This window comes from Gymnogyps californianus, chromosome 5, assembly GCF_018139145.2.
Source record: "Gymnogyps californianus isolate 813 chromosome 5, ASM1813914v2, whole genome shotgun sequence".
NCBI classification, from domain to species: Eukaryota; Metazoa; Chordata; class Aves; order Accipitriformes; family Cathartidae; genus Gymnogyps; species Gymnogyps californianus.
This window is the reverse complement of record NC_059475.1, coordinates 41,379,105-41,405,579: the sequence shown is the minus strand read 5'-3', so window position 1 is coordinate 41,405,579 and position 26,475 is coordinate 41,379,105. Positions and strand designations below refer to the sequence as shown.

Here is a 26,475-nt window from a genome sequence, read left to right as displayed (position 1 = left end):
TCACCTATAGCCCTCCACAGAGACCATGTGAGACATTACATGAGATGTGGCTCTGTCAAATTCATTCTTCCTTCTTTATTCCATTCCTTGTCTCACATAAATTGAGTAACTAAATTATTAAAATATGTATTATTCTAATAAGCTTCTCTTCCCTGCATTGTTTCATGTGGAATTAACACTATGTTAATACTATCAGTTTTCTATGAAGTATGGAATCTAAAATTTCTAATCTTGTCAATGAAGCACATGGCTATCAATATTCTACAAAGATTTTTTAAAAAATATTTGAAAACCCAAAGAAAAAACATATTAAAATACTGCTATTATTATCAGAGTTGAATATAGTTAAGAGCTAAATTTATTAAATGGCAAAACTGTGCTAGTATTCATAACATTAATTTGATGCCTCCTTCCTTGGTAAACAGAATGAAATGTAATTTATACCAAACTTTTCACCAATGCATACAAATGCATACATGATGCATACAAAAAGTAAATCCAAAACACCAATTTAAAAAACACTGAAATATTAAAAACCCCTTCATATGCTAATACTATCAGTTAGCATGAGTAATTTTAGCCCAAATTATTATAAATTTGGGAAAGTTAAAAATAATCATCAACAGTAGGTGTTGAATAGCACACAAACAGTACTTGAAATTATATTGGTGGCATGTAAAACAGTATAAGAATGTAACTAACAAAACACTCGAGTTACAAACTTGCCATAAAAACAAACTTTTTACACTTAAAATCAGACATTCAATAGATATTTTCGCATGGTATTGCAATATAAAATTAAAATAATCCTAACATTTTGTTGAAGTTAAACATTAAATTAGCATTCAGAAATCTGCACTCCTCTCTCTCAAACAAAACTATCAGAGTATCAGAATATCCTCCTTACTCTCTACATAATTCTTAGAGAAAACACAGAATTCATGCTATAATAGAGTTAACAAACAGTTTAGCTTCAAGAATTATCTCAATTCTGCTGCCTACATTTAGAAAAATAAGTTGTGCTAAAAAAATTAATGGATAGAATTTTTTTTTTAAATTAGCAGATTTTTTTTCTGGCATGTCTTATCATAGCACTATTATTTCTACACAAAAACAGCCACCACAATTTTCTTAAAAATCAAAACTGAACTTTAGTTTCCCTGCTAAATACATTTCCATAAATCTAGTTTGCAGAAAACCAATACACTTAAAAAGTTCATTTCAAGTGATGTAACAAAATGACCTTCTATTCAGTCCATGAGGAGAAAGTAACAAAATACACCAGAAAACTGTATCATCAAAGTCTTCTTTTGGAAGCCCATAACTGAAAAGAACTACCAATGTCAAAAAGTCCATTTAAGTAGCTGCCCTCAAGAGCAAGTTACATACTGATTTGCAGAAAATGTGACAGAGGTAAAAGCATACAAACATCAGCACCTTATACATTATGCTATGTCACTAATGATAGAAAAGTGTTTATATAGTCTGTAAAAGGTTACAGATAAGATCACAATATCTTTACCAGAAGATAAGTTTTCCTGAAAACATTATACATTTATACCAAGACGTTTAGTAGAAAACTTGATAACTGACCATTATCAAGTTACTTACCTGAAAGATAAAAATTCTTTTGATCATCTTGTTCAATTAACCAACAAGAAAGAGCTCTAACAACCAACCAAAAGATTACTCATCCTGATATGATTACAATGAATTGAAAAGTGAAAGGCTTGGATAGAGAAAAGGTTTTCCAATAATCATGGACAATGTGTAAACACACAAGCAAAGTTTGTTTACAATATTTAGCCAAGCTCTCCTCATTCCTTATCCAGAAGTGACAGTGTTACTAAATTTAAGATAATCTTACATGGTATTGTACAAAATTTTTTTTAATCAACAGGTTCCAACAAGACAAAGTATTATGTGCTATTACTGCTTTGTACTATTAGCATCAGCAATAGTACACACTGCTGCTGAAACAGAGGTTCTGATACATACTTACTGCTTATTAGGTTTAGATCTGCTCAAGTATTAACCACTTCACTCCTTCAATTTCTACTTCCAATACTATCAAAAAGATTCCAAAGGGATTCAAGCCCTAGATTATCTTTCAAAAACAGAAATTAGTTGACTCCATAAAGCTAAACCAGTTCAGAATAAAACTTCTTGTTGGAAAATATCAAACTAAACAGGAACACACAGAAAATACCTACATCTGTAAGCCCTGACTTAGGATCCCTCATCTCTGCCAGATTTCCCTTTACCCTGACAGGATCCATATGGCTCCTTCAAAAGAAAAATCTGTTGATTTATAAAAGCCTAGAACTTTTCAGCTCCTGAATTTACTTTAATTTTTCCAAATTGTCCCTCTTCTACTGATGCACACTTTTTTTTTTTTTTTGGTGAGGATTTTCCAGAACAGTACGGTAAAACAAAAATCTGATGGTATTTTCTGCACGGGCTCAATTCTTTAAGGTTTATGGTGGAGCAAGAATCTTCAAAGACATTTTCTGATATTATCTTCTCTTCTAAGCATCCAAAACAAAGCAAAGTTTTTCACACCACGTACTTTCTAGCCTCAGTCACAATTTAGATGAGTGGGTACAAAGCACCATCATGTATAATTTCATGAGGCAGAGATAGGGAATATTAAAAATTAAGATTATCCCTTCAATCTTCAATTTTAGATTAATGGTGTCTTTGCAAAAAACCTGCAATTCAGCCACAATGCAAATTACATGTGGTAATACAAAAGGGAAGGAGCTGAACTCCATGAAAGTACCTTAAAAGGAAAAGGTAAACAAATATGTCCTCTGTAAGAGAAATATACTCATTAGCCTCATTCAAGAAGAGTTGGAAAAGACTGCACTTCTTGATTAAAAAGACAATGATAATAAACACTGGTATTCAGTTCAGTTAGTACTGATAGTAGGCTGACTTGCTAAGAGACAGCTGAAGTATTGGATGACTCCCCAGGGCTAAGCAGCTGATACAATAGCTTTATCAAATGGGAATGGTACCATTCTGGACTCCAGCCTAAAGCCAATGGATCCTGACTTGTCTTCTGCAGACTGATCATCTCCAAAATTGTATTTGTGGAATTTTCTCTCAGACAGTCCCAAAGTCAGTGATGTGAGTCTATCTCAGTACGGGATTTGAAAGGAACGCAAGTGAACATCCTCCTCTCTCAAAGGCAACAAATACATTCTATCAGAACACTGCTTGAAACTCAAATACCTACAGAATATTAACCCAATATAAAAATAACACACACCAAAAATAAAACTCCCACAGCCAAGTATGGAAGTCGAAAAGAACAACCAAAGCTACTTACATAGAATCCAGAGTAGGAGAAAGAAAATTGTAATACAGATCAAAAGTAGAGGTTTTGTTCCGTCTTTACTAAGTGCTTAACGGAAACAGCAGGACAACTACTGTCTTCACAGCCACAAAGAAAGCATGCAGATGGCACAACGTTTGTCTAGGTTACACATATGGCCAGAATTAAAATTCTCCAGCTTTCAGTAGCTGCACAGCAGCATCCCAGGACGAACTAACATATATTCAGCCAGCTAAAGGAAAAGCAGTACCTCCTGAGTCACCACCTTTGAGGAGCCCCTCACATTTTGAACATATCAGCAGCTTAACTAAACGTCTTATTCTTCAAAGATAGGTCATTAGAAGAAAATGGAAGTGTTAAATCTTCTGGGTGCTTGCATTATTTGACGATTATGAGGAAAAAAAGACAATAAATCATGTTCCCACAGTATTATAGTTCTCTCTCTCACCCCACAAGCTGGTGAAAATCCTTTGGGAGAAATACTAGACTTACTTTCCAAAGTCTACCACAAAGTCAACACATATCATACGGTACTTTTAAGCAAATACAATTTTCTTTAGATCTGGATTTATAATTTTGTTGTTTGAAAGTATTCTTACAAAGTTAAACATGCTCAAATTTAAGGTATTGCTTCTAGATTCTACAAACTCTTCAAAAAGTCATTTGGTCTTCATTACTGGTGAATGTCTGTTTTATATAGCTATACATAGTAGCTGTATGTAGCCATTTTTAAAGAACACAAATTCAGACAGTGACTTACCCATAAAATTATGTTGGTTTGGGGGTTTTTTTGCTACACACAATAGCAAACACAAAATATATATATATAAAATTGTCTATACCACTCTATTACTCCTTGCCCTTCTTCCTCCTCCCCCATTTTTTTCTGGGTGAGGTGGGGAAAGCAAAAGCAAGAGGAAAGAAAATACAGCTCACCTTTAGGCAAGGAATCAATAGGAGGCAAAGGTTAAAGACAGATTTATACTAACATCTCTGATTCTCAAAACCTCAGCTGCCTGAGGTTTCACCTAATTTTTTTGATTGCAACAATGCAGTACATAGGTCTTCAAAAACAGCTATTAGGCTTACCACCTGTAGCAGTTCTTCTGGAAACACTACTCTAACAGATGGCAGTAAAACTGAATTTTAGTTTAAGAAAAAAAAACCTTCAGTTTTACTCTTGCTAAAACCGTTACTGTCATCTTACAGCCAAAATTGTATTACAGAACTAAGAAAATGTTGAAAAAAGGTGCTGTTTTACTTTATGCTAAACAATATCGAACTGCAGACACCCATCAAAAGATGGTCCTGCTCATGTTTCAGTTCCAGTCAGTCAGTTTCACACTCTCATTTGCTTCAAATATAGCAATATAGCATTTATGCAACTTCAGAGCAAGCAAGATGTACACACTAACGGAAAACTGGTGCTCGCCATCTTCAAAAACAAAAAAGAAAAAAACAAACAAAACCCAACCACAGGTCACTCCCAAACCTCAAAACAACTCCCCACTCCTAAATGTAGTCTTCTGTTGGACCAGCAAGATCATCCTACTTGCCTCATGGTCACACAGTAAAGAGGCTGAAAGCGGGGACAAACACACAACCAGGGAGCCAGGGAGGAAGGAGAGAGAGAAAACCATACCGTGAAATTTCACCCCAGTGCAAACACATATATGTTAATATTTTACGTTAAACTGGAAATCTGCAAGTTAAATTGCTTAACATTTTTCATGTAGAATTACACAGTATTTAGAAAATAAATGTTTCCATCTCTGTAACAAGTTAAAATGCAAAACCAGGTTTACCAGCAAAATAAAGAAAGCAAGCTAATTAAGCCACACCAAGTACCTGTTTTCTGCAATTGGAAAAAGTGGATTTCAGAGCTTTTTAATATATGAAGTAAAATACAGTGGCAACAGTGAGACATGTAAGACTGGAATGCCATTGGGTTAAAAGTTCTTTGGCATTAGAAAGTGATATAAGTTTTTTAAATTACAGGAAACAAATGTTAAACTTCAAATGTTTGTGAAAAAGAAATTAAGTATTTGTGTAAATAAAGACAAAAGACCATGACCATTAAGCACACAATTTAGAGAACATATTCTACTTTTAAAATGTGCTTTTCCCATAATTATTTACTTCTAGGACAAAATTCTAAAAGTACTTTGAAACAGAAAATGAGAGGCTTTACTCGTTATGCAAAGTGGGAAAGTCTTTCCTCCAATAGTTCTCCTATCTTACCTGTATCTTCAATGAATTGCACACATTTTTCAACAAACAGAGGTATCGGTTTCTCAGGTGTAACCAGATCCTGTAGGGGCATCCCAAAGTAATTACTTTCCCAGTTTCTACGGATTGGAGGATTGAATGTCTTAGTTTTCTTTTTCGGCTACAACAAAACAGAGTTATTTAAGTAATATTCAAGTAATATTTTAACTAACGCATATTGCAACCATTCAGTAAAAACAAACAGATCACACATCCATCAGACATTAAAATTCCTCTACGGCAAACTGAATAAAAATAAATGTACTTTTAAAATAGCATACATTAGATACAAAGCACTCAAATAACTTCTAATAGATTTAGTCATTTTTGTATCACATTAGGAACAGGATGACCCAATGCACCAGTATTTTAAATACTATAGGAACAAAAATAAACACACTACTTGTTTAGGGTCCTATGACAAAGTCTTTACATACTAACTTTCAGTACTACTCACAAAGGAATCTACATGAATCATGTTTGAACCACACCTCTACAGACATTTTTAGGATAAGACTGCGAAGTGTCAGATGACAAAAAAAATTGAGTGTCTTCTCTATGCGTCTCATTAAAGATACTAAATAATCTTTATATTGCAACTATGCTAGAAACATGATGATGCAGAATGTGAAGCAATCAGTCTCAGAGTTAGAGTTGCAGGCACTCCTATTAAGAATGATCGCTTTGTTACAGGCACAGGATTTTAGCCACAAGGAAGTTTCCACCCAATCAAATCTAATAAGACGATGAGTTTCATATGGAATTTTCTTTCTTGTTTTCTAGCATTTTATCTTTAAGTTTATATACAGTAAAAAGTTAGTTAAAAGCAGTTACATTTTCATACAAAAGCTCTTCAGTCAACATCTAATAGTACAAAATAGAAGAAAAGCAAAAAGCAGAACAGCCAGATTTAAATTCAATAACAAGGTTTCTAGAATTTTATAATTTATAATAAGACTATACCTCAATTAACTATTAAGACAAAACAGGTCTCCTTTCTATATTTTACATCCAGAGGAGTCTTGAATTTCAATATCTTTGTGTAAAAAAAAAAAAGCGTTAACTTCTGGACTTTTGTACCATCAAATTTACTTATCAGTCCTTACAGACTACCTAGAACTTCAAGTCAGCAAGGTACATATTCATGATTGACTTGCCCACTGAGAATTAATCAGCTGAAGTTGAACTCTATGGGGGAAAGTGGAAACTACAGCCTAAAGAACATTTCTCCAACCGTCACCCTACAGCACCTGTGGAACCTCTCCAACACTTTGATAAAAAAATCTGTTAACCAAAGCCTTTCAATAACCTAACTAAACAAGTAAGACTTTTTATGTGGAATGTCTCTTTGTAAGACAGCTTGTGCTTCTTGAAATCAGCAGCAGAGTACCCATGATTGACCACAGTAACAGAAGGCTAACAAAAATTTAGGCTTATCTTTCAAATTTGGGATTTCTAGAAAAGGTTTGGCACTTATAATTTAGAAGGAAGGAACATTTACTAGAGAGTTCTTCAAAACATTAGAAAGAAATTGCTCTCCAGCAATTAACTTCTCCCCACATTTTACATTAACTGAAAATTTAATAAAGTTTAGAAAAAAAAGCTTAGGATAACACTTGAGGATAAACTTCCATGACTATAGCAGACAATATCTAAAAGCATTCTTTTCAACTGTCAACTCTTTATATAACTTTTATTCATCTTGGATAAGATAGCAATGGTTCCACCAGTATGTGCCTACAGATTAGAAACAGCTTTTTCTTCCTTCCTTCTCACTGCAACAGTCCCCTGCTTTGAAGTCCCCAGCACTCAACCTAGTTCACTGGCCATTTTCTCTTTAGTGGCAAAATCGTATTTATTTAGGCAACATCCAGTTCAGAAGCGCAGCAGCTGAAAGGGCCAAGCGGAAGCTAAAGAACACGTAAAACTCAGTGAAAACATCTTTGTCAAATGTTGAATGAAAGATCATTTTAGAGATACATACATTAATGCAACGAAAAAAGCAAAAACAAACTGATTTTTTTTCCCTAAGTGTTCAGTGCACATCCCCACCATCTTAGAATAAATGGAGCAACACTCAGACTGTGTATTTCAGACCCAGCAGATAGAAAAAGACTGTGTGTGTCTCTGATTAAGACATAATATTAGCATAACATAATTAAATATAAACAAATTTTGTTGGTGTGAGTGGAAAGCAATCTGGTTAATGGAATAATAAACTAGGATTTTACAGAATTTTTATGACAATTATAATACTAATGAATATTATTATCTGTGTAGAATACCTGAACATAGTATGAAATATCAAATATGTCTGCAAAGCCAGAATAAAGAATGGGTTTTTTCTAATAATTGTCCTGCATTTAGAGGAATGGTTGTAAGGGACTGAGATATCAAGTATGACATTATACAGTTGTCCTGGTTTCGGCTGGGATAGAGTTAATGTTCTTCCTAGTAGCTGGTATAGTGCTGTGTTTTGGATTTAGTGTGAGAATAATGTTGATAACACACTGATGTTTTAGTTGTTGCTAAGTAGCGCTTAGCTTAAGCCAAGGACTTTTCAGTTTCCCATGCTCTGCCAGCAAGCAGGTGTGCAAGGAGGGAGCATAGCGAGGGCAGCTGACCTGAACTAGCCAAAGGGGTATTCCACACCATGGAACGTCATGCCCAGTATATAAACTGGGGGGAGTTGGCCAGGAGGGGCGGATTGCTGCTTGGGCATCAGTCAGCAGGTGGTGAGCAACTGCATTGTGCATCACTTGTCTTTTCTTGGGTGTTATTTCTTTTTTGTTGTTGTTGTTGTATTCCCTTTCATTACAATTATTATACTATTATTCGTAGTTAGTAGTGTTATTCTTAGTTAGTAGTGTATTTTATTTTACTTTAGTTATTAAACTGTTCTTATCTCAACCCACAAGTTTTACTTTTTTTTTCCCTCCTCCTCCCCACCCCACTAGGAGGGGGGAGGGGGAAGCGGCTGCGTGGTGTTTAGTTACTGGCTGAGGTTAAACCACGACAGCAGTCAAAAAAGCAAAGTTTCTTAGATGAATTGTCTACCTGAAACAATCAGTTTAATCTCCAATCTGGAAAGTGAGAATTTGTCTACAGAATTTAAAGAAGAATAAAGAAAAAAAGAAAAGAGAAAACCACCTGAAGTCCTTTTCAAACTGATCTAAAAGTAGAGTAGAAGAGATGATCGTTGCAGGGGTGTTCCATAAACATGAAATTAGGATTTCACAAGGCAAAGTTACAATAATAATTTTATCAGCTATTTCCCATTACATATCACGTCTCTCTCCTGTCCAATATTTATTAAAATATCTCTCTCATGATTTCCCTTTCTTTTGGGGCATGTGAGTGGGTAAACTCTCCAATGACAGCACAAATCAAATCTTCCTGCAAGTAACACTATCTACATGATCTTCACAAAAAAAATACTTCTGCAAATTAACAACAAAACTTTAAGGTATTAAAGAACACCATGTTATTTCCTGATTTGAGACTTCCATACTGTCCTTAAGTTGCATGTCTAGACTTCTTAAGCGGAGAACTTGTTCTGAATGAAAAGGCATGTTACTGTGCAAAAGACCTGATCTTTGTCAAAAGATCAACTGACTTCAGGAAAAAAATACAGGTCTTATTTCTAATAAAAATAAGCTTTAGTGAAAGCTTTTTTTTAATCCCTGTTCTCCACTCTGAGAAAATAGCAGCTTTTCTGATCCATCAGTCATAGCATGGAAATTTTAAGTCTGCTAGTCAAGATAATGACTATCATCAATTTTTCTATGTAAAATTAACTTTTAAAAGTTCTCTAATGAGACAATATTTAAACAAAAACACTGTTAAACATTAAATTATTCATTTAGTTAAACAGCACCTGAAAACGGTGAATCATTTCTAAATTCCTAGATTTTGGCGGAGAGATTATGATTTTGCCACAGGTATTTTTAGTTCAATAGCTCTGCCCAATACACCAGTCACCTAATGCTGCATACAGCGAGCACTAATCTAGGCATAGTCAAAGACAATTTTGCATGCTGCTTCTACATCACAATAAAAAAGGACTAATAGGCACAAAGTTAGAGAAGACAAGAACCAGCACAAAAGTTTTGTTAGTTAATCCTAGCAAAAAGCTTATTGTTTCACATACCACCGTTTCATGTTAATAATGAAAACACAAGCCCAACACCATAAAGCTGAAATCCTTAGTTTTCATATAGATCTGGGTTTTTTAATAATTGATTGCTGCACTAATGTTGAGCTTTCCAGCATGGGTTGCACCACTTGCTTCTTGCCAAAGACAACTTCTCTTCATACCCTAACAGAGTTTAATGCCAAACCTCCAGCTGATCCATATATATTTTGGCAGGAAAGCATTTTAACTCTGAGAATGCCAAACTTGCCTTGTGTTGCTGATATCAAAAGCATTTACCTGCAATATCGCGTTAATCACTGAAACGTGTGTTGCAAAAGATTAGCTGAAGTCTGCTTAATAGAAGACAAGGTAAACATGAAAACATGTATTCTAGCATGGCACAGTATCCCATTCTTGATTTCAAAACTGGAAATATTATTATAAAAAGCATAAAACCGTGAAAATGTAGATTTAAAGTATACTCAAGATTAACTCTTTTGACTGTAGGTACCAGGGAACCAGCTAAGCAGCACTCATCTTCTAGAGAGAAACTAGGCTGAGACTTCAGCCAGCTGTGAGTCTTGAGAGCACAATGCACTTAAATACCACCTTTTAAAATTAACTTAGAAAACTAAAAAACTGCCCAAACCTATCTATCAAACCCCTTTATGGATGGGCTGCTTACTCTACCAAGTTCTCTCTGTTCAAGAGGGCCTCCCCTTCTTTTTTTCTCTCACCTCCATCCCACCAGAACTACCACCATAATTTATTTATCAAAGGGGAAATTCAACCACTTCTCTACCTCCCACACACTTCACTACTACTATTAACACAAAGGAAATTTTCTGCCTGCTTCATTTGCAGCCAGCCCTAGGGTCACGGAGGGCAAAGTCAATATTTTCAAGACTATTAAAATACTTCATAAAACCACGCACCATGAGCAGCATTCATTTTATAGGCTTAATAAAGTATTTGTAATCTCTAATTCATGGCTAGCTCTTCAGAAACTATACGACATATGAATAACACAGATGATTGTCTCTAACATGCTCTCTCTTTCTTCCCCTCATGCCTTCTGCCATTTTTAGAGTTCCAGCTTGTTACACTAAGTTTTAAACTACAGAGGCTCAAGAAGGCATATGGCTCCAAATACGCATTTTCAGAGTGTTAAATTTGAACAGATGAAAACTGAAAGTATAGATTTTGATATTTCCTATACTCCTCAGGAGAAAAAAAAAATTCACTGCACATTCCAGTCTGAAGTAGACAGTACTTTGCTAAATCAATCACTGAATTTACACAAGAACAGCTGAATTAAAATGCAAGTTGATCTCCCCTTTCTCACATTTACCATAGTCTTATTAAAACTGAGATCAACACACATGGGCTATACAGTTCCTGACATTATTTCAGTAATAGTTTCAACATAACATTTCATATAGTTTTGAAATTATAATGAAAGCAAACAAGTTTAAGCATAGGAAAATAGACGTCAAACCTGTACTACTTATATCACATTCTAAAACAAGTCAGAGTAAGATATGGCAGAATTCATCTAGGTGGTAGCGGACTTTTCTTGCTGAAATACTGAGACAAGTTTTCAGATTAATTTAAAGTAAAAAACATCTTACAATCATCTTTGCATAAAGGAAAATGGAAAGAATGTAATTCACAATTTTCTTTGGAAGTAACAAATGTTGTTTGCAAACAAGGTTAAAAGGCATAATGTTTTAAAGCACTGTTTTTCAGATTTAATTTAACAACACAGCTGGAAACTCCAGTCAAAAAAAAAAAAAAAAAATCAGACCCTGAATAATGAAACTACTGACCATTGGTCAAAGAACAGAAATAGTGAAACTGTTTCAGATTTAATAAATTTTAACAATGGCATGTCAAAGAATTATCACTGGTCAGTTAATTCACCATAATGTTTAAAAGATCTCTGTAGTTAGGATTTGTTTTCAGAAGTACTTCAAAAGATTTCTTCCATACAAAAAAATGAAAGATACTCATACTAATCTTATTCCTACTTTTACAAATGTATTAACAAAATAATTCTTCCATAACAAGGCAAGAAGCCTGCAGAATTTATTTCAAGATGAGGCTCTGCCTTTCCCTTTGCAGAAATTTATTCGGGATATTTGCTGTTCTTGATATACTGGGGAGGATAAAAACTAAACCAACTATACTTTATAAGAAGGGAAAAAAAACCAGCCTAAATTAGACACTCAACATATCTCAAAGTGTTCACAAAGATAAGAGCTCTAAATTAGATGAGTAAATTTTTAATACTCATCAATTCCATAGTAAAGATAAATAATAAGGTTATTAATCGTAACTATATGGAATAGCTACAGGTTTCCAGATCAGGCAGGCTTCCTGCTGTACAGGGAATTACTAAATTAAGACAAGGGTCAAAAATAACTTGCAATTATTTAATGTAGTAATAATAAATAAATCAATAATAATTGATTAATAATTTTAAAAATATTTCTATCAAGCTTGTTTACACACGAGAAGAACATGGTGAGAACAATGAAAAGCCAAGGAGCACTGTGGTTTGGGGCTTATATCAATGCATAAACTACACGACAGTTGCGGCTTTAGGGTTATTGCACACACATGAAGAGGTTCCTCCTGTCTGAGATGTAAGAAGGCTTCCTCCAGCAAGATCCTTATCCTATAGGAATGTTCACTGCCCTTTCATGTCCTGAAATTTTCTGCATTTTCTCTCTGTTGCTCCATATCTCCAAATTCATCAAGTTAAACTAAAGACAAAATTAATTTATTATATGGCCTGCAAGGCTGCTGCTTTTAAAGAGACTGGTATGTACCAACACAAATAATGTTCTATACTAGACCTTAGTATTACAGCGTTAAAGATTCTAATTGAGGTAAGCATCTACTTGTAGTTCCCACTTGCAATTTTTGAAAAAGACATGGAGATGAATGAGCGCACATCTCAGCTGGAGAGCTCTAACTTAGCAAAGCGGAAACAGCTGAGACAAAGTTGCATATGAACACTGTACTCTGTGCTTAGTTCCTCCAAGTTTGTGAACACTGGTTAGGAAACAAATAATCAAACACAGAAAGCATGTTGATGCAGGGGAGAATTCACTCTGTTGCATAATAACAGCAGAAAGGACTAGGTGCTTTTTCATAAAAGAAACTTTTACAGAAGAAGTTCCGTAGGGGGAAAAAAAAAAGCACATCATAGCTTAACAAATATTGGTACACAACATGCACTTCAAAGCTTTCAAGCCCAGTGTGCACACACAACTCCACACCAACTTGGCTAAAAAGTCCTATGACTCTGAAGCCAGTCTGCTTTCTTTTTTCTCCTTCTCTCCAGTTTTCTTCATATGCTTCCCATAAACCAGAAACAGTTTAACAGTCCACTTGTTAACAGCACATGCAAGGCCATACAATAAATTTTCAGAACATTTCGAAACGTGGTAGTAACATAAAATAGGATAAAGGTGGGTGTATCACAAGTTAGACTATGCTAGATTGATTCAACCTTCTCCATTGAAAACATGTATTCTTTTCTAGAGGCAAAGAAACTACAACGATCAGTTGGTTTTACCAATCTGGACTTTAGTAAGGCATTTGATAGGAATATAGGAATACAGGAAACTACTGCAACAACTGGAGTAACATAAACAGGATGACATTCAACAACAAAAAGGACAAAGTCGTAGACTAATGGAAAAATCATGCACTGTACTATAATGTACATGTACTATGTGTGTGTGTTATACGTCTGTGTATGTACTATAATGTGCATGTACTACAAACCACCTGTACTATATCGTAGGAAGTCATTAGCTGGAAATTATCAAGGACAAGAATAGGCCAAAGGTTCTCTAAGTGACAGTAACTGCAGCTAAGAAAAAGTTGGGTGCAATCACACAATTGTGTCAGGTAGTAATTTCTAGTACAGATGAACAAACATTAAGATTATATGATGCACTGCTATGACATTCTTTGCAATACTATACACAGTTTCAGTCATCCTCATTCAAAAATGTAAGTTCAGAGGGAATCACAAAACTTTTTTTAATCTTCTAAAACTCAGGGCAAGAAGCAACCATATTCTCTTCACCTGTTCAGAGGTGACAGACACCACAAAAGGAAAAACCATTTCAGGAGAAAGGTTACCACAAGGAAAGGTGAAAACTGGAAATTGCAAGAAGATTCCTCACCAATACAGAGGAAATAGAAGTTCTGGAGGAGTTTTACAGAATAGTGAGAATGAGGGGATAAAAGTTTTCAGAGGAATTATTTCTGTGATAATTGAAAACAGAGCTCAAGGCTGGCTCTTCCAGTTCTGACTACCAGTATACAGAAACAAGATCTGAGAACACAAACACGGTGTTATGGACAACAACAATGGGCAAATAATTCAGACGAAAGCACACTTACTTAACTGGTCTCAGTTTTACATTGTTTCATTTCCTTTGGCAGTAAGCAATGTTGGAGGACCTTGCAAGTAAGGTTACCTGCTCGCCACAGATTTGTCATTGCTATACTTTCCACAGTAAAACATTTTAATTTATGCTTCCGAATAGCAACAAGTAGCACAATTCTGAGTATTTACCCTTACGCCTTTAATAACATGTGTTCACAATAGATTTTTTAAAAAGTTTGGTACATATGCGTTAGCAGACCAGTCAAACTACGGCTGTTAATTTCAGGATTGTAAAAAGGAACTGTTGTTTTTCCTATTCTATTGTTTGCCAAAACTCCCTTCCTCCTTCCTACCCATCGAGCTCTTGCCTTCTTCCCTTCAATTTTTTACCTGAATCCTGCAATCACTCTACACCCATTCCCTGCCTCCCTATATCTGTCCTAGTGCCTACCTTTATATGATTTCATCTTGTAAGTTGGGAGACTGGGCTCTGAAAGCATCAGGACAGAATGAGCATCCTTCAGCAAGGTCATGTTTCTTTCTTGAAACACATTATCTTTAAATGTTTTCTTATTGTGGGCCTGCCTTTAAAACATTTTCCAGAACCTCCAAGAGGAAAGTAAATACCATTTTAAGAAACATTCATTGTGTTTAACTTTAAAGTAATTGTCATAAATGGGAGGGGGAAAAAGCCAAACCCAAAAAACCCCAAACAAACCAACACCTCCTCAACATAATTTTTAAAAAAATTCTAAATGCAACAATCTGCATAGGCAAATTCTGTCTCTAGATGAAATCTGCTTTGCATAACTGAAAACTGAAGCGCAAAAAACCACAAATGACTGCATAGGAGCTTTCTGCAATACCATACAAGAAACCCACCCAGAAACACCACATCTCAGACCCCTCAAACCAACAAAGATGAAAGGAATATCAAGAATGTCACATCCTATTCAGGCTTTAAAAAGCAACAGCATACTACAAAGCTGATTTAAAAAAAAAAAATTAAATCTAAAAAAAAAAAAAAGACCAAGTTGTAATCTTTGACAGAGACAACGAGGACCTCAGACTTCAAAGGTTGAGTTTTTCCAAACAAATTCATTTTGTTCATAAGATTTCTGTATTTCAGAATCATTTTAATTATAGCAAGAATAGTTACATGTGTATCTTACGTTTCCTTTACACACAGCTGAACAATTCAGAAAAAGTATCGGAGCTTTAAGAAATATTCAGAAAGGAGTACCAAAGTTTTATTTATCCGTTTCACATTCAGGGAGTCAAAATTCTCAAAAAACCCACCAAGTAATCTGTAAATAGTGGTGCACCAACATCCCTCACATGGACTAAATAACACTCAACAAGGAAAATATCATTTGAATAATTTTTGAGTTTTTGTAATTAAAGACTGCTAGCTGCTCATCTAAAACAACACAGGAAAACATCGTGAATAAGTAAGTTTGAAACTAATAAAACTGCATCTGTCTTGCAAAAAAATCAACAGTTAAAAAAACCAAAGGAATATATTACAAACTAGAATGACTCACTACATGAACTGGAACTACTCTCACTTCAACATAATGCAAGTCAACGCACACAGAAGTCAGTACTTATCAAAAGCACTAAGCACTCAACATTCTTAGATATTTTGAATGCTTGCAAACATTTTAGCTATGAAGTTAAATTTGCTTTCTCCATCATTACAATAATTTGTACTTCTATTATCAAAAGTTTTCTCTGACTAATTTGAAAGTATCAGCCCTGGACCACAACTTGCAAGTAAAAAAAAAAAAAAAAAACAAACCAAAACCAGAAAAGCCCCAGCAAAACCAAGAGGTACATTAAAGAAAACTTGAAACAACTCTTGTACTCTTCAAGATTCTTAACCACTATAAAAATCTAGAACAGCCTGAAACTTCCGACTCAGGCTGCCTCTCAACAGGCCAAAGCCAAAAGTGGAGGCTTTGGTAAAGATATCAGGGGGTTTCCTGACACAATGCCAGGAAGAGAAGACCCCACTATACTAGGTCTACACAGTTTAAACATAAATATCCAACTCAGAGGAACTTTGTCAACTCAATGCAGCTGAGACAGTAGGAGGATTATGAATACTACATTTCAATTTCTAAGTAGCAAGATTATTTCAATCAGAAGTATGTAAGTTATTGTTTTTAAAAACATTTAAGTTTCCCAAAAAGAAAAACTTCGAAGTATTTTTAAACCATATGATTATATATCTACAAGACATCATTATCTATGCTTATGAGTAAGCCTTAAGAAAATTTAGTGCCCTTTAAATCAGTCATGTGTAATTCAAATCACAGCTGCATATTAGGAAGTGCAATTCAGAATTCAATCCATTAGTAAAATTTAACTATGCTGTATTTGAACAAAACTTATTTCTAAACGCTATTCAAGTACTGTCAGATTTAAGCTAAAAGGGACGTTTTTAAAATGCGACAAAAGACAATATCAAAAAGATCGACTTATTTTGAGACAAGACAGAAAATATCTAACTGACCAGGAACACTCCTGATTTAATGTTAAACAAAAACTATATGCAAGACAATGACTGCTGGCCTAAAATTAAAATCTAAACTATAAAGAGTATACATCCAGAACCTACATCACAACACTGCCTTGATATAATAATTTTTAAAACAGTAAGTCAAAAAATAAGTAACTATCAAGCATAAAGATCAAAATAAAATGTAGACATTTTTCAAGTAGAATATCACATTATTATTTAGAAACCCACACGGGGCAGGCATTTTGTTCCCTTTATTTTATTTGAATAGAAACTTGTACAGGTAGCACAACTTCATGACTTGCTTGCCCACACTAGGAAAATGCAGCAGTCAGTAAAACCACTACACAAAGTTTCCTTTTCGTGCTCTTGTTTTAGAGTTCCAGGCAGACAACTGAGAATTAAAAAGAAACCACCTCATTCATTCACCAGTCCTAAACTTCATTCCAACAGCCAGAACTGCAAGAACTGAAAGAACCAGTTCTACCCAAGAACTTATAAAGCAGCTTTTTTTTTTTTTTTTTTTTTTTAAAAAAGATGTTATGATTAACAAAAAAGGATCTGTGGACCAAATTCTGCCTTCACTTACTCATACAGAAGGGAGACTGCACATGTACATACTGAGGTGAAAAGAACTGAAGCTTATTGAACAGCTGATTAGGTACACAAACCATCTCATTCCCTCAGGTTTGCTAGTTCCGAGCAAGTTAAGCAGAAACTTGGACAAAAATCAAACAATGCTACATCAAAATTTTAAAGCACCTGTTTCAAAACAGGGTGCAACTCTTGCATATTTTGACTCTTCCCTTCTTACAATGCACCAGAAGTTGTAAATAAAATTTAAATCAGTTGACCTACCTTCTTATCTTCTTTTACTTTTTGGGTTTTCTTTTTCATTTTTTTATCATCCAGCTCTTGATCCGATGTAATAGCAGGGTTATCTATGCCACCCTTCCATGTTTCGACGGGTGAAAGAAGTGGGTCTTCTTCACTTCCACGATGTCTTCCTTTTCTTTTAGTTTTAGAGGTGGTGAAAGCCTCATCATCACTTGCATCCGAATGTGTTCTCCTATAGTAAGACTTAGCTTTGCTGAACAGAGTCTTAGACTTATATTTGTATTTTGAAGGCCTTCTTTCCCCATGACTTTTGGATATTCTATCAGAAAACCCATTTTCTTCCTCACTTTGGGTATTTATAACAACTGAGTTTCGAACTTTAATAATACGATTCTGACTATCATCTGGAACCGCGTAGATATCATCTGCAAATCCTTTATGTTTGAAAATAGTGTCAATAGGTTCAGCATAGTTGTCAGATTGGTCTATATCTTCTGGTGGTGCCACAGGCACTCGAGAAGGTTGTTTCCTGGGGTTTTTGCCAATACCTGCCTCAATTGTTTTCAGGAGGTTAGGATCCAGTTTTTTCACATTTGTTCTTGGAACAAGTGGTTTCGGTTTTATTGGAGGAGGCACTTTATGGTTGCGTTCATGGTCATGACAATTGAGTGGTGTACTGTGAATAGGATACTCATTTCCTTCCAAATCCAATCGGTACTTGGAACGGTCACTAGGTGCTGGGAGTAACCTTACATCATCACCAATTGGACTGTAAGGTGGTGGTCCTTCAGTATCATCCTCTGAATCTGGATAATTATAGTCAAGGGAACTTCCTCTGGGAGATCTTGGAAAAACATCTTCACTTGTATGCGTTGTTTCCCTCGTGCTGTCTGACATGTATGAACTTTCAATCATGTTTTTCTTCTCTAATACGTCACTGAAGAACAATGTGAAAACCTCAGTTTGACGATGATATTGAGATAATGAATATAAAGCTGTAAACTTAGCAGTAATCTCTGTTGCTATATGTTCTCCTTCAGTCATGAGTTCCTTGATTGCTTCATTCTCAAAGAAGTCTGCCTGGCTATCAGTAACAGCCACTAACTGGACAGGAATCGTATCCTGAACTTCAGAAAGAAATGCCCGAAGCATTCCCATGGATGCCTTCCGCTTCGCAGAATAGACTAGTATATATCCGTGAACAAGTTCATCTTTCCTTACACCAATTGAAGAATGGTATGATAATATAGTTATCTGTATTCGACGCCTCTTTTCACCTATTATTTTGTCAAGCATCAAAGAATTATTTTGGCCAGCCTGAGCAGCACTACAGGAGTGAGAGTCAAGGAAGGGTGAAAGAATAAGATCCACACTAAACGGATCACCACACATGGCACACATGACGATTCTTAAGTCAGCTTCTGACAGATCTTTAATGGTGGGAACTGGACTTACAACATCAAAATTGTGTTTAACTGCTTCCAGTACTCCCCTCAGAGCTTGTTTTATTTGAGTCTCATTAAATTTGCGTGGATATGTACCAGCAGGCACATCTACAAAAGGACATTGTAATTTGTTGGCCAATTGCTGTCCCTGATGTCTCAGAATAGGTAGATTCTTGCTAACACTGTCCCTCTGGTTAGCCAGTATTAACGTAAATGGAAGATTAGCCATATACTTGTCTCTCCTTATCTGAGATGCTTCAGCCCTTATTTTTGCAATGCACTCCCCAATAAAATTCAGTGATTCAATAGAGTTAAACACACAGAAACAACCATGTGGTTTGAAGGCTGAGGTCCACAATTGAGTCAACAGGTAGGGGGATTTTGCATCAACTGGCCTAAGATCTAGTTCATATATTTTTCCATCTAATGCATATTCATCATCAGTGGATTGTGTCCGAATTTCATTTGCCAATTCTTGTGCAAGGCCATCTTTGCCCAAAATGAAAAGATTGACTTTATCAATGTTGGCACTATCATGGTACAAATTTGAGCGGCCATGGTCTAGTTGCAGAAGACTGTTGGCAAGTAACTGCTCTACTTTAATGTCCGTGCAATTCTGGCCACTGAGACAAGTTTCTTTAGTTGGGTGATAAACGAAACCTATGTGTTTAAGCAGAAGAGATTCTCTATCAGGTGCAAGTTTCTGTAAAGCTTTGTATCGAGGTTCTTCACTCAGAACTGCATGAATTTCACTCATTTTATCTGAACTTGGTGTTGCGTTAAGATCCAGGTCATAAAACAGCTCTGAATGTTCAAAAAGCATTTCCTGAAATTCCTCTTTGGCTTTTTCAACAATCTCCCTCTGATGCCTACCATACACTTCCTTACTATCTGCATCAGTGATGTATTTGAATGCTTCATCCTCCACCACAAAACATATAACTTCTTCCCATGGCTGTCCGGGTGAAATGAACTGGATTTTCTCAAGAGTTTTTTTGAATTTCTCCTTCATTTCAACCCTCCTTTTTTCAGATATAAGATGCTGCACATGGTTTTGATAAACTTTTTCTGCCTCTAGCGTACTGAGAAGGTCAAATGGAATCCTTCTGTCATTCACTTTATCTATATGGTCCGTTTCATCCCAGGGTGTTTTTTCAAGCACTACAAAACAGGACTGGAAGTCAGGCCTTTTCTCCATTAACTTCAAGGCTTCTGACCAGCTCAAGTGTTCAACCTCATCAAGGTTTGACAGAAGAGTATTAAGAGCTCTTGGCAATGCATTAATGTATTCTTCTTTTCTTTTTCTAATATGTTCCTGTTTAAGCTGCTCTATGTGTTTTGAAAATGTATTCTTGGCCTTTTTTGTTCCTTCCAAATTGATGTACTCTTCATAATCAGGGTGGTTTTTCAGTTTATTACTAACGGTTTTCCAAGTTGCATGATAGTCTCTCACAGTTTGGACAAGTTTTTCAAACTTATCTGTTGCTGTAACAACGAGCTGTCTTTGAGTTTTATAGGCATCCAGATAGGGGATTATTTTAGGTTTACCACGAGTTTTATCCATCATCTGTACCAGTGCAGTAAAACATGTTTCAACATTGACATTGAATCTTGCCGATGTTTCCACTACCACAAGGTTCTTCTTATTTGAAGCAAAGGCCTGAACCTCTCGCAGATAATGATCCACACATTCATCACATTTCGTTGCTGCTATTATTATGGGTTTTTTAGATTTTGAGAGCTGGATATAGAGATTATTCACAAATTTAAGTTGATCATCAAACTTCCTATTGCATCCTTGGCTTACGTCAATGCACAATAAAAACCCATCTATGCTTAATTTCCCTTCAGGCATTTGTTTTTGCTCAAAGTCTTGCTCCAAGCCTAGCTGATCTGTGCAAATGTACATTAGTTTTTCTGCTGACTGCAGTTTGGAGGCAGCTGCACGTTTTATATATGGTTGTAAATTCGTACTCCGATGAGGCAAGAAAGTCTGATCATCAATGAACTCAGTCTGTTCAATTACATGAATTCTGCACTCAATTCCATCCTCACCACTTTGTGTTACGTCACCCCAGTACAAAAAGTGATCATTGTTAACAACTCTTCCTCCAAAGTCAATTGTGCTAAGCACAGAGGTATGCTCAGGGTAATATTCATCTGCTTTTGAACGTACGAATCTATTGCACAAACACGACTTTCCAACTCCGCAATTACCTTTATCCTTTTCAGTTCCAGACAGTCCAACAACACTAACAGCATAAGATGGGGGACGTGGCTCTTTGTTTTTTGCCATCATAACTTTCCTCTCACCCTTTTGCAATTATCAAGGTAACTGTATGTCATTTTCATTCTGGAAAGGTTCCTACAAATTTAAGTTGTATATCCAGGGTTTCAGAAATAGCTTTCAGTTGCTCCTGCTTCAGCTTGTCATTGGGAGAACCTCAGATAACCAGGATGAGGAGGATCATCTTCCTAAAGAAAACAAAAAGAGAAGAAAAAAAATTCTAAAGATTGCAGGTGTTTCTTTCTAATATTCATGAGAGAAAAGAGATTCTAAAAAGCACTTTTGCTTACTCACCCCGAAATTGTTTTCTATGTATATTAAAATTTTACAATTTTTAAATGAGATCTTAAACTCATAATCCATTCATATTAATGCTATTTATATTATAAATTTAAAAATAAATATTTTTAAGTACAGTTTAATAACAGTTCATTACCTATTTTTATAGGTGATCAGCACACTTCTAAAAAAAACAAAACCAAAAACAAACAAAAAAAACACCCCAAACCACACACACCCAACCCCCAAATTACTGTTTTCCTTCATAGCTTATGGGTACTAGGCACTAGAAAGCATTTTCCACTACAATAAATACAACACAAAAACTCTAAACCCAACCCAATATTCGCATACACATACTTCTCTTCACGCTCATACTTCCACTAGATAGCAGGCTTACCTGCATGAATAACACTACTTTTGTGTTATTTGTAGGTTTGGTTTTAGGTTTCCATAAAGAAACTTTCAAAATAAGAAGCTGTAAAACCAGGAAGTCAGCAATGTGGCTCAGCCGCTACCTATCTGCAGAAGTAAACTACTTTATTTGTATACTAACAGTAAACTGCTTTTAAGGAGAAGTTTCTAACCTGTATTCTACAGAAAAATACAAATATTGTCATACAGATACTAGGTACAGAAAAATAAGACTTATATCTGAGACTTTAAGATTACAATGTAGTAACATTCCTTCTGCCTCTAGGGAAAAAAACAAAAACTTTTAATAACTTTAAACAAAAACTATTATATCTACACTCAAACTTCCACAGAATTACTACAAGGTTCCAGTGGCTTTATTGAAGCTGTCATCAAGTATAACAATTACCACTAACTCTCAGTTACTAATCAGAAGACTTTGCTTACATACATACTGCAAACGGAAAGATATTTACTGTTTTAGAAAAAATACATTATGAGGAAAACGTAAAAAATTGAATGGCTGAATGACTGGGCCCAGCAGGTTGTGATCAGTGGCGTGAAATCTAGTTGGGGGCCAGTAACCAGCAGTGGACTCCAGGGGCCAATACTGGGTCTAATACTGTTCAACATCTTCATTAATGACTTGGATGATGGGGCAGAGCGTACCCTCAGCAAGTTTGCTGACGACAAAATTGGGAGTACTGGCTGATACACCAGAGGGTTGTGCTGCCATTCAGGGAGACCTCAACAGGCTGAAGACATGGGCTGACAGGAACCTTGTGCACTGCAAAGTCCTGCATCCAGGGAGGAGTAACACCATGTACCAGTATATGTTGGGAGCCAACTAGCTGGAAAGCAGCTTTACAGAAAAGGACCTGGGGAATCCCAGCAGACAGCAAGCTGAACACAAGCCAGCGATGTGCACTTGTGGCAAACGAGGCTAACGGTACTCTAAGCAGCGTTAGACAAAGTATTGCCAGCAAGTCAAGGTGGGTGAACCTTCCCCTCTACGCAGCACTGGTGAGGCCACACCTGATGCACTGTGTCTAGTTCTACAGTATAAGAGAGATACAGAGCTACTGGAGAGAGTCCAGCAAAAGGCCACTAAGTTGATTAAGGGACTAAAGCATCTCTCATATAAGGAAAGGCTGGGAGAGCCGGGACTGTTTAGCCTGGAGAAAAGAAGGCTCAGAGGGGATCTCATCAATGTGTACAAATATTTGGAGGAAAGGTACAAAGGCGGCAGAGCCAGACTCTTTTCAGTGGTGCCCAGTGACAGGACAAGAGGCAACAGGCACAGACTGAAACACAGGAGGTGCCATACGAACATCAGGAAACAGTTTTTTATTGTGAGGGTGACTGATCAGTGGCACAGGTTGCCCAGAGAGGTTGTAAAGGTTCCCTCATTGGAGATACTCAGAAGTCACCTGGACATGGTCCTGGGCAACCTGCTCTAGGTGACCCTGCTTGAGCAGGGAGGCTGGACAAGATGACCTCCAGAGGTCCCTTCTAACCTACACCGTTCTCTAATTTTGTGAAAATATTTTGATAAAAATACTTTTCTCATTTTCTTGGTAAAAAGACACCTATCACATGGCACTATAAATGAAAGGTACAGACTACTGTACTTAACATATTTAGTTTTACATTTGCGGAGTAAAAAATAACAACATAGATGTATGTAAACAAACCCGTAAATAGCCCTTATACGAAGGAAAAAGTATAACGAACATCAATACTGAAACTTCAGTCTCAATATCTCAGCTTTATTTGTTATGTATTTTGCCATTCTTAGCAACAATTTGTTGAGAATGGTACTGTAGCACCTTCCTTTAGTTTAAAAATAAATATATAGAATCTGTCACCCAAAAAGCTCTCAAAATCTGCTTTAATACTTGTAAAACTAATTCACGACTGCTAAAACATATCTGAGTTTGAAGACATGCAGCAGTAAAAGAAGTATTTGTATCATTAAAAGTTGCAATAGAAGATAAAAATATAGAAACCTTTAATATCTTGTATGGAATCAACGTCTGGCCGACAGAGCTTTCCAACTTACTAACACCTAGAAATAGAAAACTGACGTTCTGATCAGAAACATAGCATTTATGTAACAATATCTGTAATGAAATTAATTGACCAAAATATAAAAAAACCACACGCATATGTAAAAACAGCTTTCAGTTAGAGAAATCATAGTCAAGGAAAATATCTTTTTTTATTAAAAATTATCAATTTCATTACAAAATGAAGAGGAAAGTAAACTCGGTCTAATTTTTATACTTGAGAGAAATTTTTATGCTGTGCTTTAAGAATGATTTTTCTTTTTTCATTTAAATCAGTTTACTCAAAGACACATTCAGAAAGACAACTTGTATTTTAAATTTTGCTTTTTACTGTTTCCACTGTTTTTTATATTCTTAAACCACAGAATTTAGAGCTAACAGAAAATGGCTCTGGGAATAAAAATACTTAGCAAAAGTAATTCACAAGCAGTGTTTATATTACTACAAATAAACCCAGTGTTTTCTTTCTAAAGCAAAGCTTATCATAGTAGCATCATTTAAAATATGAGAATGAGAAGTTTAGTCAGCACTTCCACTATAAAACGTTTTCTGTTTGTCACAGCACAATACAGATTTGACATGGACTAAACTAGAACACAAAAATCTTCATCCACGGGATTATTTCATTTAACCAGGAAGACACTGTCAATTTGCAACCAGTTTATAAGAAACAATCAATACTTTCAGATACTCTACATTCTCACGTAGCAAAGGTTCTTCCTGCTCCAGCAATAAATGTTTTGTCAAATCGATACATTTTTAAGTGAGTAAGTACAAAGAGTAAGGTGAAACGGGACACTGACAAAGGGAAAACAAACACATTAGTCTCTCACAAAATTTCTGACATGGAAGATTTTCACCATAGTGCGAGCTGAATCACTAAAGATATTTAATCACTGTGGTTTTCTTTTCATTTTTTATACAGTTTCTACTTTGCACTGATTGTACAAAGCAAAGTCACAGAATGAAATCTATGTTAATTAAGTAATAAACCTGGTAAACACCTGACATTATAATGGCTTCACATTTAATATGTAATCATTATTAAATTGCTCCCCAAATGGAAGATTGTTCTTTTCAGTATACCACTAATTTAAAGGTACTTTACAGTTTTGTACAGTTTTAAAATACACACACACTGGAAATTCATGGTAAGTTGGTTCAATTACCTTACTTCAATCTGCCTGATTCTGTTATAACAAATTGAAAACACTCCAATTCATTGCCCCCCCACCCCCTCGTCTTTGTTACAGATTCAAAGGAGGGGTTGTTTGATTTCCCCAACTAATTTCAGTCTTCGAATTGAATATAATAGAGCATTTCTATGTTTAAATAGAAAAATTCTGAAGAACTACAGAAGACACTAAGTGTATGACATCACTGCAGGAAGAATCTCTGACCTTCTACAGTCACACCATAGGACCTTGTCTCTACAGGTTTTTAGATTTCCAAGTGTAGTTATAAGGAAAATAAGGTGTATCATCTTGCACTTATTCACCCACCTCCCCCCTTAAACACAAGATTATGAAGACCTAAAGCCCAAACTTACCCTTAGGAAAACAAGGTGCAAAGCAAGATGATTATCCTGCTGTGATCTTCCTGCAGTAACGTCATACATTTAAACAGCGTCCTTCAGTAAGTCCTTCCCTGAGGGATCTGAAAACAGAAAGTAAGATTCATTAATAATTTCAAAATTATGAAAGCAGAAGCAGCAATCAGAGAAAGTACAACACTTCACCTATGCATGAGGATTGTCTTCCTCATTTTAAACCCATAAACAGAACTCGGAGCTCAAGCTGGTCTTCCTCTAAACTTAAGAGGGTTTAAATCCTATAAGCACAGCTATTAATACTTGGGACAGAGAGGGCACAATTGTTAAGTGACTGTGATTTCATAAGTTCAACTTGGTATTTTAACAATACCTAGGTTGCAGAAGCCTCTTCTGAAAAAATTAATACAGTGTCTCAGATAACACACAAAATGTGAGATATAAAAATCACTAATCACTTGTAGAAGAATTTGGAATTCTAAAACATCTAGAACATAGTTTTGCAAGACGAAGTCGGTAGAGTTGGTAAGTACAAAATACATAAAATGAATGTATGTCTAAATACATGTATATACATTTTATTAATAGAAAAAGTACAGTCTACCTCAAAACCCTTTTACCTGTAGTACATCATTTCTAAATTAAAAGGCCTCAGACTGTGACAAATCAAAAATTGAAAGCATAATTATATTTGAAGATTGTGAATTCTCAACTAGGATACAAATTATTAGTATAACCTTGATAAATGTTGATTTTACTGCAGGGATGCTGCTACAAAGTAACCAAAAATGGAACTCTCTTCCACGGAACTTCTTCAGTTTGCATCCACACAAAACCCAGATTTTGAATGCCAGGCCAGTGATGCATATATTAAGATGCAGAAAAGGAAAGGAACTTGAGGCACTTGCACCGGGTCA

General features: G+C 35.6%; 1 protein-coding gene across 2 annotated transcripts in view; it reads right to left on the bottom strand.

The window, feature by feature from the left end:
• The window catches only part of ARHGAP5 (Rho GTPase activating protein 5), a 49,749-nt gene that overhangs the window by 16,702 nt on the left and 6,572 nt on the right, over window positions 1-26,475 (bottom strand). The window contains exons 2-4 of one of the 2 annotated variants that reach the window (XM_050897130.1): window positions 25,559-25,665; window positions 17,537-21,435; window positions 5,582-5,729 (exon numbers count right to left, since the gene is read on the bottom strand). In XM_050897130.1, coding sequence (XP_050753087.1) covers window positions 5,582-5,729; window positions 17,537-21,259 — 3,871 coding nt within the window. In that variant the 5' untranslated portion in view covers window positions 21,260-21,435; window positions 25,559-25,665. Of the gene's footprint in view, window positions 1-5,581; window positions 5,730-17,536; window positions 21,436-23,949; window positions 23,994-25,558; window positions 25,666-26,475 lie in introns of those variants that run through there. The other variant, XM_050897131.1, reaches the window with a different exon arrangement.